The sequence below is a fragment of the Cervus elaphus genome, chromosome 12 (assembly GCF_910594005.1).
Source record: "Cervus elaphus chromosome 12, mCerEla1.1, whole genome shotgun sequence".
NCBI classification, from domain to species: Eukaryota; Metazoa; Chordata; class Mammalia; order Artiodactyla; family Cervidae; genus Cervus; species Cervus elaphus.
In genome coordinates, this window is record NC_057826.1 from 63,620,498 (window position 1) to 63,633,673 (window position 13,176).

At 38.1% G+C, this 13,176-nt stretch overlaps 1 protein-coding gene across 13 annotated transcripts in view; it reads right to left on the reverse strand.

Moving 5' to 3' along the window:
- The window catches only part of MGA (MAX dimerization protein MGA), a 145,435-nt gene that overhangs the window by 44,216 nt on the left and 88,043 nt on the right, over positions 1 to 13,176 (reverse strand). For all 13 annotated transcript variants that reach the window (XM_043919164.1, XM_043919153.1, XM_043919154.1 and 10 more), the window contains 4 exons: positions 11,195 to 11,326; positions 10,875 to 10,979; positions 9,465 to 10,132; positions 5,554 to 5,902 (listed from right to left, as the gene is read on the reverse strand). In XM_043919164.1, the coding sequence (XP_043775099.1) occupies positions 5,554 to 5,902; positions 9,465 to 10,132; positions 10,875 to 10,979; positions 11,195 to 11,326 (1,254 nt within the window). The remainder of the gene's footprint in view (positions 1 to 5,553; positions 5,903 to 9,464; positions 10,133 to 10,874; positions 10,980 to 11,194; positions 11,327 to 13,176) is intronic.

Below are 13,176 nucleotides of genomic sequence, written 5' to 3' on the forward strand. Positions count from 1 at the left end.
CAAATTTGGAAAACTCAGCAGTGGCCACAGGATTGGAAAAGGTCAGTTTTCATTCCAATCCCAAAGAAAGGCAATCCCAAAGAATGCTCAAACTACCGCACAACTGCACTCATCTCACACGCTAGTAAAGTAATGCTTAAAATTCTCCAAGCCAGGCTTCAGCAATACATGAACCGTGAACTTCCAAGATGTTCAAGCTGGTTTTTAGAAAAGGCAGAGGAACCAGAGATCAAACTGCCAACATCCACTGGATCATCGAAAAAGCAAGAGTTTCAGAAAAACATCCATTTCTACTTTGCCGACTATGCCAAAGCCTTTGACTGTGTGGATCACAACAAACTGTGGGAAATTCTGAAAGAGATGGGCATACCAGACCACCTGACCTGCACTTGAGAAACTTGTATGCAGGTCAGTAAGCAACAGTTAGAACTTGACATGGAACAATAGACTGGTTCCAAATAGGAAAAGGAGTATGTCAAGGCTGTATATTGTCCACCCTGCTTATTTAACTTATATGCAGAGTACATCATGAGAAATGCTGGGCTGGAAGATGCACAAGCCGGAATCAAGATTGCCGGGAGAAATATCAATAACCTCAGATATGCAGATGACACCACCCTTATGCAGATGACACCACCCTTATGACAGAAAGTGAAGAGGAACTAAAAAGCCTCTTGAAAGTGAAAAAGGACAGTGAAAAAGTTGGCTTAAAGCTCAACACTCAGAAAACTAAGATCATGGCATTTGGTCCCATCATTTCATGGGAAATAGACAGGGAAACAGTGGAAACAGTGTCAGACTTTTGGGGGCTCCAAAATCACTGCAGATGGTGACTGCAGTCATGAAATTAAAAGACGTTTACTCCTTGGAAGGAAAGTTATGACCAACCTAGACAGCATATTAAAAAGCAGAGACATTACTTTGCCAACAAAGGTCTGTCTGGTCAAGGCTATGGTTTTTCCAGTGGTCATGTATGGATGTGAGAGTTGGACTGTGAAGAAAGCTGAGTGCCGAGGAATTGATGCTTTTGAACTGTGGTGTTGGAGAAGACTCTTGAGAGTCCCTTGGACTGCAAGGAGATCCAATCAGTCCATCCTAAAGGAGATCAGTCCTGGGTGTTCATTGGAAGGACTGATGTTGAAGCTGACTCCAATACTTTGGCCACCTCATGAGAAGAGTTGACTCACTGGAAAAGACCCTGATGCTGGGAGGGACTGGGGGCAGGAGGAGAAGGGGACGACAGAGAATGAGATGTCTGGATGGCATCACCGACTCGATGGACATGAGTTTGAGTAAACTCCAGGAGTTTGTGATGGACAGGGAGGCCTGGCGTTTTGCGATTCATGGGGTCACAAAGAGTCGGACAGAACTGAACGACTGAACTGAACTACTGTTAGCATCCCTCTCTCCACATCAATGAATTAATGGGCTGCTAATCACAGAAAAAAATTTAAGTCTATTACAATGACCAAAAAAAGCAATTCTTAAATGCCTACATTTCACACATCAAAAACACTAATATTTAATTTATACATTAACTGTAGAATAAATTCAAAAACACTAAAAATTCAAGCTATACAAAATGACACAAAAATGAAAGGCAGGTCTTCCACCACACCGTGTCACAGTCCCACCAGTGACTACTTTCAACCATTTGTGTTCAGTTTTGGTGGTTATCTCAATAATCCTAAATGAAACACTTTATACTCAACTCCATGCTTTTAGCATTAGCTAGGGACTCAGTGTGATGCAAGATAAGGAAATTAGCATCCTAAACTTGTCCCATATCTCAACTTCCATCAGCTACAGAGCTACTTTCACATTGTCATGGTTTGTGGTACTAATTTCTATCGTAAAAATTTGGAACTTCAACAATTTGTATGTGCAGATTCTAAAAATCAAAATATCCATACATCTGCTTAGTCAATTATGTTTATGTGATCAATCCTTGTGAAAGAAAGGGAAAGTAGCTCCATCATGTTCGATCTTTTGGGACTCCATGGACTGTATAGTCCATACAGTCCACAGACTGTATATTCTCCAGGCCAGAATACTAGAGAGGGTAGCCTTTCTCTTCTCCAGGCGATCTTCCCACCCCAGGTATCAAACCGAGCTCTCCCGCATTAAAGGCAGATTCTTTACCACCGGAGCTACAAGGGAAGCCCAACAACACTGGAGTGGGTACCCTATCCCTTCTCCAGGGGATCTTCCCAACCCAGGAATCAAACTGGGGTCTCCTGCACTGCAGGCGGATTCTTTACCAACTAAGCTATGAGGGAAGCCCTATCAATCCTTGTAGAATCAACTAACGTGACTGACCCCTAAGGAGAAGAAAACGTAATTCTATACCACTAAATCTGTTCAAATTCTCCAATAGATCCTCTTTTCTTACTATTAATATTATTATTATTCTTCATGCAGCATGTGGGATCTTAGTTCCCAGATCAGGGACTGAACCAGTGTTCCCCATAACGGAAGGTGGGTTCTCATCCAGTGGACTAAGAGGGAAGTCCCTCTTTTCTTAATTGCTTGAAACTTTACCAAAAATTGTACTGGTTCATACAATAGTTGGACCATAATTTTACTGTACAATTTTTTTCCTTCCTGTGTTTTCAATTCTTTTGTTAATTGATGAAGTTGGCATGTACTTTCACCTAATCATGAATCATCCAGGCTCTTAACCATGTCATTTCTTAAAATAAAACTAATATACTCTTAAAGGTAGTCTTCTCACATCTTCTGATTTTTCTATGTTAAATTAGACTGCTTGCTTTATAGTCTTGGTCTATAGCAGTCATCGTAAGATTGTTTTCTCTTGGGTTGTGTTCATAACTCACTAGATGTTATCTCTTATTTAATTTTTTTTTTTTTTTCAATTTTCTGGAGCACAACCTCAATAAAGTAACCAAGAATCTGTAACAGATCAACTTCCTGCATCCTGATGTTTTAATATATCTCTATTTCATGCATAATTATAAATTATGGTTTATAATTTGGCCAAGAGTGTTAGATTAAAAATTCATCCAATCCCTATTCAACTCTGACTTTAAAAATATTACTCAAACATCCAGTGTTATTGATGATCTCTTTGACATCAAACTGATTCGAAATCCCTCCTAGTAAAAGTGGCTTCTTCTAAAAAGAGTTCAGGATATATTCTTCACTCTCAGTGTTCTGAAATGTCAGAAGAACGTGTCTACATAGTCACCTTAAAATTCTTAACTGCCTGGAATTCAGTGGCCCCTTAAATCAGAATTGTCATGTTCTTCAATTTTGAGACATTTTCTATCACCACTTCTGTTCTATTCTACTCTACCCTATTACTTTTATTTATTTATTTTTGGCCGTACCACATGGCATATGGGATCTTAGTTCCCTGACCAGGGATAGACTTTGTGTGCCCCTTGAAGCGGAAGCGTGGAGTCTTAACCACTGCACCACCAGGCAAGACCCTCTACCATCATATCTTCCAGTAATTTCTCTTTCATTTTCTCCTAACTTTCTCCAACTCCTTTTAATCATCGGCAATTTTTTTTCTCATTTTCCACCTATCTTTTTGCAGAACACTGCTAGATTTCAACTTCTTCCAGTTTCTATATTTATCTTTATTTTCAGTCTCAGCAACACTTCTGCCTCCAAGAACTCTTCCCTATTTCTACTCCTTTTACAGAGCAATCATTACAAAAATATCTTCCCTCCTCTCCCCATTGTTCCCTAACAGTACAAGAAACTTAATGGCTCCTAGAACATAGTAGACAATGTCTTTTATTAAGGACTATCCCAGTGAGAAAACCAAAATATACTTTGATAATTGGCTAGCTTCTGGAGTTTAACTCTAATTAAGACACAGGGTGAAGTCTCTACCAAGAAAGCAAAGTAATAAACCTAACAGATATACAGTATTCCTCCTGCTGTGGTTTTTGTAACTTACTTCCGTTGCTTTGAAATGGAAACGTATTGCTGTAAGTGCAAGATGGGGTAAACTCAATAAGTAGATATGGGAAAAACTAAATTAATAACTTTGTATTATATTTCATTCTAAACTTTTAAAATCATATTTGCAACAAGTTCATGCAGGTAGAGTACCTTATTTGACTACTGAAATAGCAATTAGAATAGCCTGGCACTGGTCACAAAATGAACAGCAGAGACTAAAAACAGACCCAAACACTGGTATATTTTCATGTCCTGTATCACAGATGACATTTCACACCAGTAAGTCAAGTATTTACTCTCAACAAATAACAGTACAGCTGGCTAGCCATTTGAGGGAGAAATGATGCCCTACTACAAATATCACATAAATTCCAGATATATTAACAACTTAATTTTTTAAGACCATTTACTAATCTAAATTTTTTTTTAATCTTGAGGATAGAGAAAGACTTTCTAAGATTCCAAAGAACCAAAATCATAAAAAGAAGAGACTACTAGACCTAACCATGTCATCTCTGATTTTCCTTTGCCTAAGGGAGATGGGAAGAACTCTGAAGAAAATTAAAATGTAAATTACAAAATTACAACCTGGAGAAAAATAAAGCTCATGGAAACATATGGGAAAAAAACAAAACCACTCCAATAAAAGTTAGTAAAGATAAACCTATCACTATAGAAATATAAATTTAAGATAAGACATCAGTTTCTGCCTATCAGTTTTAATATCTAACAAGAACATAGAACTGGCACTATCCAACTACTGGTAATTGTGTAGTTGGTACAATTGTAGAAACATTTAAAAATGTTTAAAAAATCCTCATTGTCACAGCAATTCTACTTTTAATAGCCTATACTGAACATGAATGTTCATCACCATACTATTTGAAAACCCAGAAAAGCTAAATATCCAACCAAAAGAACTGTAATAATACAAAGCTATTAAAACTAAAATTATAGAGCTACAGTTGTTAATACAGAAAGCAGAACATGATTTTATGATAAGAAAGTTCTAAAAGTTACCATATATACAGAAGTTTCATTTCTATAAAAAATATATACACACACAAGTAGATGAACAGAAAATACTGGAAGAACATATATCAAAATATTAATCATCCAATCTGACTGAAGAAAGTACATGGCACACAGAAGCAAATGTAAACATAAACTGCCAAAACTGGAATATTAATCCTCTAATAAACTAAGAGGGTTTCTCTGGTGGCTCAAACACTAAAGAATCCACCAATAAACTAAGAAGCAAGAAACTTTAATTACATGGTGAAATTAGTCAATCTATTTAAACAAAATAAAAAGATATAGTAGAAAAGGAAAAAATGAAATTGAGAGAAGATTCGAATTTAACACAGAAGAGCTATCTTCAAGAGAAAATTTCAAAAAAAAAAAAAAAGAAAATTTCAATTAAAAAAAGCATATGAGTGCAGGTCTGTGTATGTCACACATGCCATATACAAAGAGCATTTTAAGAATAATAAGAATTAAATTCTTACGAGATCACTGATTAAGAAGATTTAAGTAATTTATACCTGAGATACATTTTCAAATAACCATACTATTTGGAAAAAAAAAAACTGTACTGTCTTAATTCTTAATACTCACTGTACTCTAGCTTCTTTCTCTTCTTTTTCTCTTTCAATTGTTCTTCCTCCTCTTTGACTCCCTCTTCTCCTTCTTCTTTTTGCTCCTCACCCAAAGTATCATAAAATACTGGATCACGATGAGCACTCTTCCTCTGGAAATGCTTAGTTTTGGATCCCCCTTTAACAAGTACAACTTTTCTTTTCAAACAGGTGCAGCCAAACATGCAGTCTGGTCGGCGGCAGTGAGCAGGCTGGCGCTTCTCCAAAGCTAGACTTGAACATACACACCCCAATCGACAGAAGTCATTGTTGCATGGAGGGGCTCGTTTCCTTATGATCGTGTGGATGGGTTTAGTTTTGAGAGATGCCTAAAGTTAAGAGTAGAAAATTATAAATCTACTAAATCATCCTCTAACAAGTTACGATTATATACTGGTCTGCCGCCTTCTATTCCGAGCACTCAGTACAAACAGTATAAGATTAGTTCAGATTCAGAAGACAAAGTAGGAATATAACCAGAAGTCTGAGCAATCTCCCATTCTAAAATGCATAGCACAGATAACAGAACAAATATTTTAATTAGTGTTAGTGATAGTCACTCGGTCAGGTCCAACTCTTTGCGATCCCACGGACTGTAGTCTGCCAGGCTCCTCTGTCCATGGGATTGTCCAGGCAAGAATACTGGAGTAGACTGCCATTCCCCTCTCCAATAGTTTAATTAATTATGAGCCAAAATATCAACAAGGATAAACTTATTCTCAACAGACATCACACATAATGCTATAGAGCAGGGGTTTCCCAACTTAAGGCCCAAGGGCCAAATTCAGTCTGCTTCCTAAGTAAAATTTCATTGGAACACATCCAGGTCCACTCATTTACATAACATCTATGGCATTACAACAGCAGAGTTGAGAAACTGCAACAGAGACTATAAAGCCTACAAGGCCAAAAGTATTTACTATCTGCCCCTTTACAGAAATTGTTTACTGACCCCTACTCTATGGTAATTAATAAAAAGAGAACAGAAGAATACATGCATAACTGAAATCAGATTGACTATATTCTTTGCAGCCAAAGATGGAGAGAAGTTCTATACAGTCAGCAAAAACAAGACCAGGAGCTGACTGTGGCTCAGATCATGAACACCTTATTGCCAAATTTAGACCGAAATTGAAGAAAGTGGAGAAAACCACTAGACCATTCAGATATGACCTAAATCAAACCCCTTGTAACTATACAGTGGAAGTGAGAAATAGATTTAAGGGACTAGATCTGATAGAGAGAGGGCCTGATGAACTACGGACGCAGGTTCATGACACTGTACAGGAGACAGGAATCAAGACCATCCCCAAGAAGAAGAAATGCAAAAAAGCAAAATGGCTGTCTGAGGAGGCCTTACAAATAGTTGTTAAAAGAAGAGAAGTGAAAAGCAAAGGAGAAAAGGAAAGATATACCCATTTGAACACAGAGTTCCAAAGACTTTCAAGGAAAGATAAGAAAGCCTTCCTCAGCGATCAATACAAAGAAATAGAGGAAAACAACAGAATGGGAAAGACTAGAGATCTCTTCCAGAAAATTAGAGATACCAAGGGAACATTTCATGCAAAGATGGGCTCCATAAAGGATAGAAATGGTATGGACCTAACAGAAGCAGAACATATTAAGAAGAGGTGGCAAGAATACACAGAAGAACTATACAAAAAAGATCTTCACAACCCAGATAATCACAATGGTGTGATCACTCACCTATGGCCAGACATCCTGGAATGTGAAGTCAAGTGGGCCTTAGGAAGCATCACTACAAACAAAGTTAGTAGAAGTGATGGAATTCCAGTTGAGCTATTTCAAATCCTAAAAGATGATGCTATGAAAGTGCTGCATGCAATATGCCAGCAAATTTGGAAAACTCAGCAGTGGCCACAGGATTGGAAAAGGTCAGTTTTCATTCCAATCCCAAAGAAAGGCAATCCCAAAGAATGCTCAAACTACCGCACAACTGCACTCATCTCACACGCTAGTAAAGTAATGCTTAAAATTCTCCAAGCCAGGCTTCAGCAATACATGAACCGTGAACTTCCAAGATGTTCAAGCTGGTTTTTAGAAAAGGCAGAGGAACCAGAGATCAAACTGCCAACATCCACTGGATCATCGAAAAAGCAAGAGTTTCAGAAAAACATCCATTTCTACTTTGCCGACTATGCCAAAGCCTTTGACTGTGTGGATCACAACAAACTGTGGGAAATTCTGAAAGAGATGGGCATACCAGACCACCTGACCTGCCTCTTGAGAAACTTGTATGCAGGTCAGTAAGCAACAGTTAGAACTTGACATGGAACAATAGACTGGTTCCAAATAGGAAACGGAGTATGTCAAGGCTGTATATTGTCTACCCTGCTTATTTAACTTATATGCAGAGTACATCATGAGAAATGCTGGGCTGGAGGAAGCACCAGCTGGAATCAAGATTGCCGGGAGAAATATCAATAACCTCAGATACGCAGATGACACCACCCTTATGGCAAAAAGTGAAGAAGAACTAAAGAGCCTCTTGATCAAAGTGAAAGTTGAAAAAGTGAAAGAGTGAAAAAGTTGGCTTAAAGCTCAACATTCAGACAACTAAGACCATGGCATCTGGTCCCATCACTCCATGGCAAATAGATGGGAAACAGTAGAAACAGTGGCTGACTTTATTGTTCTGGGCTCCAAAATCACTGCAGATGGTGACTGCAGCCATAAAATTAAAAGACGCTTACTCCTTGGAAGAAAAGTTATGACCAACCTAGATAGCATACTAAAAAGCAGAGACATTACTTTGCCAACAAAGGTCCGTCTAGTTAAGGCTATGGTTTTTTTCCAGTGGTCATGTATGGATGTGAGAGTTGGACTATGAAGAAAGCTGAGCGCCAAAGAATTGATGCTTTTGAACGATGGTGTCAGAGAAGACTCGAGAGTCCCATGGACAGCACGGAGATCCAACCAGTCCATCCTAAAGGAGATCAGTCCTGGGTGTTCATTGGAAGGACTGATGTTGAAGCTGAAACCCCAATACTTTGGCCACCTCATGCGAAGAGCTGACTCATTTGAAAAGACCCTGATGCTGGGAAAGATTGGGGGCAGGAGGAGAAAGGGACGACAGAGGATGAGATGGCTGGATGGCATCACCAATTCAATGGACAGGGGTTTGGGTAGACTCCGGAAGTAGGTGATGGACAGGGAGACATGGCGTGCTGTGGTTCATGGGGTCGCAAAGGGTAGGGACATGACTGAGCGACTGAACTTAAAAGTCTTTAGGAATGATTGATTTTAAAGATAAAATTTATATTTAGTCCCAATATCTGATGATCTTCAGCTCTAGAATTTAGTCACAGAATTTAAAATATGGAAGGTAAACTACAGAAGTTTCATGACAGAAAACTTACCCACATGCTGCTGTATCATTTCACATACACCAAGGCTATGACATACCATTCACCTATGTTACCATAGGTGAATCAACAATTAATGAAAATTTCTTAATATGTAATTTTATAAAAGACAAAACCGTGTTCTCTGTAGGTTGATAACTTGGGGCATTTTCTGGGATTTAATACCTTCTAAGCAGAGTTTTCAAAGCTGTTTTAACAAGACAGTAAATGTACTTGCCCACATGTTGGAGAATGAAATTAGAAACGTTCAGAATAGTCAGCTGCCTTTATAAAGGAGAGGGACAATTCAAAAGCACGACTGTACAATCTCTCTCTGCTGGCAGGAGGAATCTACACTTAGTGTCTAGTTGATAAAGAAGAACAAATGTGGAAGACATTTCCTTAGCTGTCACTAAGTTAACTAAACACCCCATCCTCCTGCCAAAAAGCCCCATTCCCATTTCTCCTAACGACCTAATTTTTCTCGACAAGACTAATATACTTCTGGAAAACAAAAGATACCTACTTGAGCCGTAAGCAGAGTTGTTAAGGATACATCTGCTCGCTCTTCAGTGATATAGGTCCTTGGTTTTCCTTCCCAAAGTGCACAGTCTTCCAGATCCATTAACTTCACTTGAGATTTAGACAAGCCTGGGGGGCGAGATCCCTGTTGCTGCTGCTGCTGCTGCTGCTGCTGGTGTGCCTGCCGCAAGCTAATTTGCTTTGGAAATGTATTTTCATCTAAAGTTGGCACAATCAAATTATTCACCCGGTTTTCTGAGGTGGTGCTTGAAGAATTCTTGGTAATTTTATCTCCGGGAATCATATGAGTGTGTTTCTGCTTTGGTGAAACAGGGTATGGTAAAATGGATTTATAAGATGATTTAGTTCGGCCACTGAAAGTTGCCTGTTTGTTTTGAGACTTTGCCTTTCTAGAGACAGAGGGTACAGAATGAGGTTTCAAAGAGTAAGAGGTAGAAGGGGAAACGGTAGACTGCTTCTTCAGCACACTATCAAGTGTTCGAACATAGCTGGTACTCTTGGTGGGAAGCTGGTATACCACAGGCGACGTGGGAGCATTGGAAGAGAAACCCATGCTTGTTTCCATCAGCTTGCCTTCATTTTCCAAGTATTCATCCAACTTATCACTGCAGAAAGCAGAACGGTTTTTCAATGGACCTTCAGAATTTCCACCTAGAAATAAAGATATACAGAAACTTAAAGAAATGTAAGACAGATATTTATGTCTTTAGAAAAATACACTTAAAAAGGCCAGGAGCATTCCTTTATAAGCTACCAGATCTTCCAAACTGTCCCTCCTCAGAAGTAAGGGAAAAAGCTAAGGGCACAAAAACAGGAGTGTAAAATTTAGTTTTTAAGGAATAAGAAAAAGCAAGTTTAACAGAGACAAGCATTACACTATTATAATACTGTACAAAGATTCAAAGAGAAAAATTATATTGAACAAATGATAAATTTATCTAGTTAGAGTGTAACTGCAAACAACTGCAGTGTGAAAGGAGAAGCACTAAGAAAAGAGACCAACAGACACAGAATCAAAATTTAGATTTCAGATTGGATTTAGAAGTTTACTTTGAAGGACTATAACATTATTGGAAATCACTATACAGCTCTGAAGTATACAGTTCTGAAATAATGCTTGACAATGATGCTTTTTCTAACTATAGGAATAGAAAGGAAGTACAGTTTGAAAAGGCTTCAATGATTATTTAAGTTTGACATGGTTAGGGACTGAACCCCAGGACAGGGACTACAGGACACAGAAAATGAACAAAAAAAGGCAAGATAATTATTTTCAGTTTATTTTAAAGCGTGGAAAGAAGAGATAAAGAAAAACAACCAAGGTTTACTTTTAACAAGAGTCTTTGGCCACATGTTTCAGAATGTATTTTTAAATTTTTAAAAAGCTGATTACCTTCATTCCTAGATGCAGAAGCACTATGAAACTTTCCCCTCCACCCCTTGATCTTGGTGAAATCATTGGTCTTCCCTGTCCTAGAAACAAAGGGAAATCCAGCATCTATAAAAGTAAAAGTAAAAGAGACGATCAAAATTCCACGAAGCCAATATTTAATATCTAATTAATTACTAAGATTTCATCTAAAATGTATAAATCATAGTTAAGACTCACCACTAGATAAAGGATTTAATTAGTGTATCCTAAATGTCTCTAACAATGGTAGCATTTTATTTTTATCACAAACCTGTTTGACTTTACAAATACTATGCACTCACCAGGAGAGGCAGGGTTGGCTCCGGTAAGGTTCCAGAATGGAAAGCTAGTGGCTGGAGCCAAAGGTAGCTGCACTCCCAAGTACTTAAGATCAATGCTCATTGTTGGATCCACTGAATTCAATTTTAAACCCACTACAAAAAAAACAAAAAGAATCACATTGGGTATTTTTTAATCTCTGGTTGGGGGGAGGGGGGAGGGAGGGGTATAATAAAGAATAAGTGGAGAGCAGTAATGATGAAATAAAAGTTGAAAGTGGCAGACAGACTTTAAGGTGGCCTCATGATCCTCACCTCCTGGGTATTATATATTTACAAAATCCTCCCCTTTCTATCTTGAATGTTGGTGGGCCCTGTGACTTGCTTCTAACTTGTGGCAAAAGGGATAGGATGTACATGATTATGTGTATGTGATAATATAAGAGTAAGTGTGTCATCCATCCTGCTAGAGCTGCAAGGATAAAAATTCTGCCAACAACCTGAGGGAAACTGGAAGCAGATCCCTCCCCAGTCAAACCTCTGATGAGGAGGCAAGTCTGACATCTTGATTGCAATCCTGTGATACCTTAAAAGGAGGACCCAGTTAAGCTATGCCCTAACACCTGACCCACAGAACCCTGAGACAGTAAGTGCGTTGTTTTAAGGCACTAGGTTTGTAGCAATCTGTTAAGCAGCAATAGATAACTAATACATAAACATAGCAGACTTCAGATCTTCTCTATTTTAATACTTTATAGCCCAGAGATTTTCTAGGACCTCTAATACAAACATGCAATAGTCTGAGCGTCTGGCCTGGTAAAGGCTATTAATTCTTTAGTTATTATTAACACATTTATGGTTAATGGAGCCTATAAATATTATGGCTTATCTGTAGGTACTGGGAAAGCATTTATTTTACCTATATTTTTACCTTTTTTCCCTTAACATTTTACATCAAAGATTTGTCTATGTTGACAGGTTTATGTCTACATGATTTATTTTCACTGTTGTACACTATCCCAGATTATGAATGACTCTCATTTATTCACCATTCTCCTCTTGATGAGAATTAAGCTGTTTCCTATTTTAAACTATTACAAAAAAATACTGCAGTGTAATTGTACATCTTGTACAAAAAAGTCTATCACAAATATGAACACGTATGAAAGCTTCTCTAGTCCATTTAGCTTTTCCTTATCGCAATTCCTCAAGAGTGGAACTGCTATATAATGGGATATGTTCATCTTTAATTTACTGGATATTGTTTGACATACATTTGGCTGCCCAAAATATTCTGAGAACCTTTCCAAAAGCTATTCCTTTTCCACATTATAACCCCCACCTCTTCAACGGAGACGTGTTAAAACACAGATGTAGCCATAGAAGGCTTCAATCTAGAAGAAAGGACCATAAGCAAAGGAATACTATGCAGAATTGTGTTAATGAGGGTGATACTGTTTGGCCAAGTTAAGAACTTTTAGAAGTAAAAGTAATCAACGTCCTAGCTGTAGTATACTGTGTTCAGTGTATTATGTTCAAAATGGTATTAACTGTTCAGTGTTGTGAGACTGCTTGTATGGGCTTGTAGGGAATATAATTTGGACATTTTTCCTGACTGCATAGTCCTAGAGTCTGTTTCTCTGGCCTTTCAGGAGATTCTCTCTGTAAATCATCTGATACTCTTTAATAAATTTATACCCTATTTCACCTGCAGAGTAAGTGGATTCTGATGTTTGCAATTAAGAATTCTAACTGATACACCTAGTTATTCTGAATCTTTCTTATTTAATGGGAAATAAGAAAACAGTAATTACTTAACAAACTGGAATAAACATCAGGCTGCTTATGGAAAGCGGCAACCAGTTACAGTTAATTTTCCGTGGTCTTGTCTGGCCACTCTGAGACCAAGTGTTTCAACAGCATACCTGTCACACAATCATGGATAACCACATGCAATACTGCACTAGTTGGGAAGCTGTTCACTAGACTGCCAATTAACTCTCCAT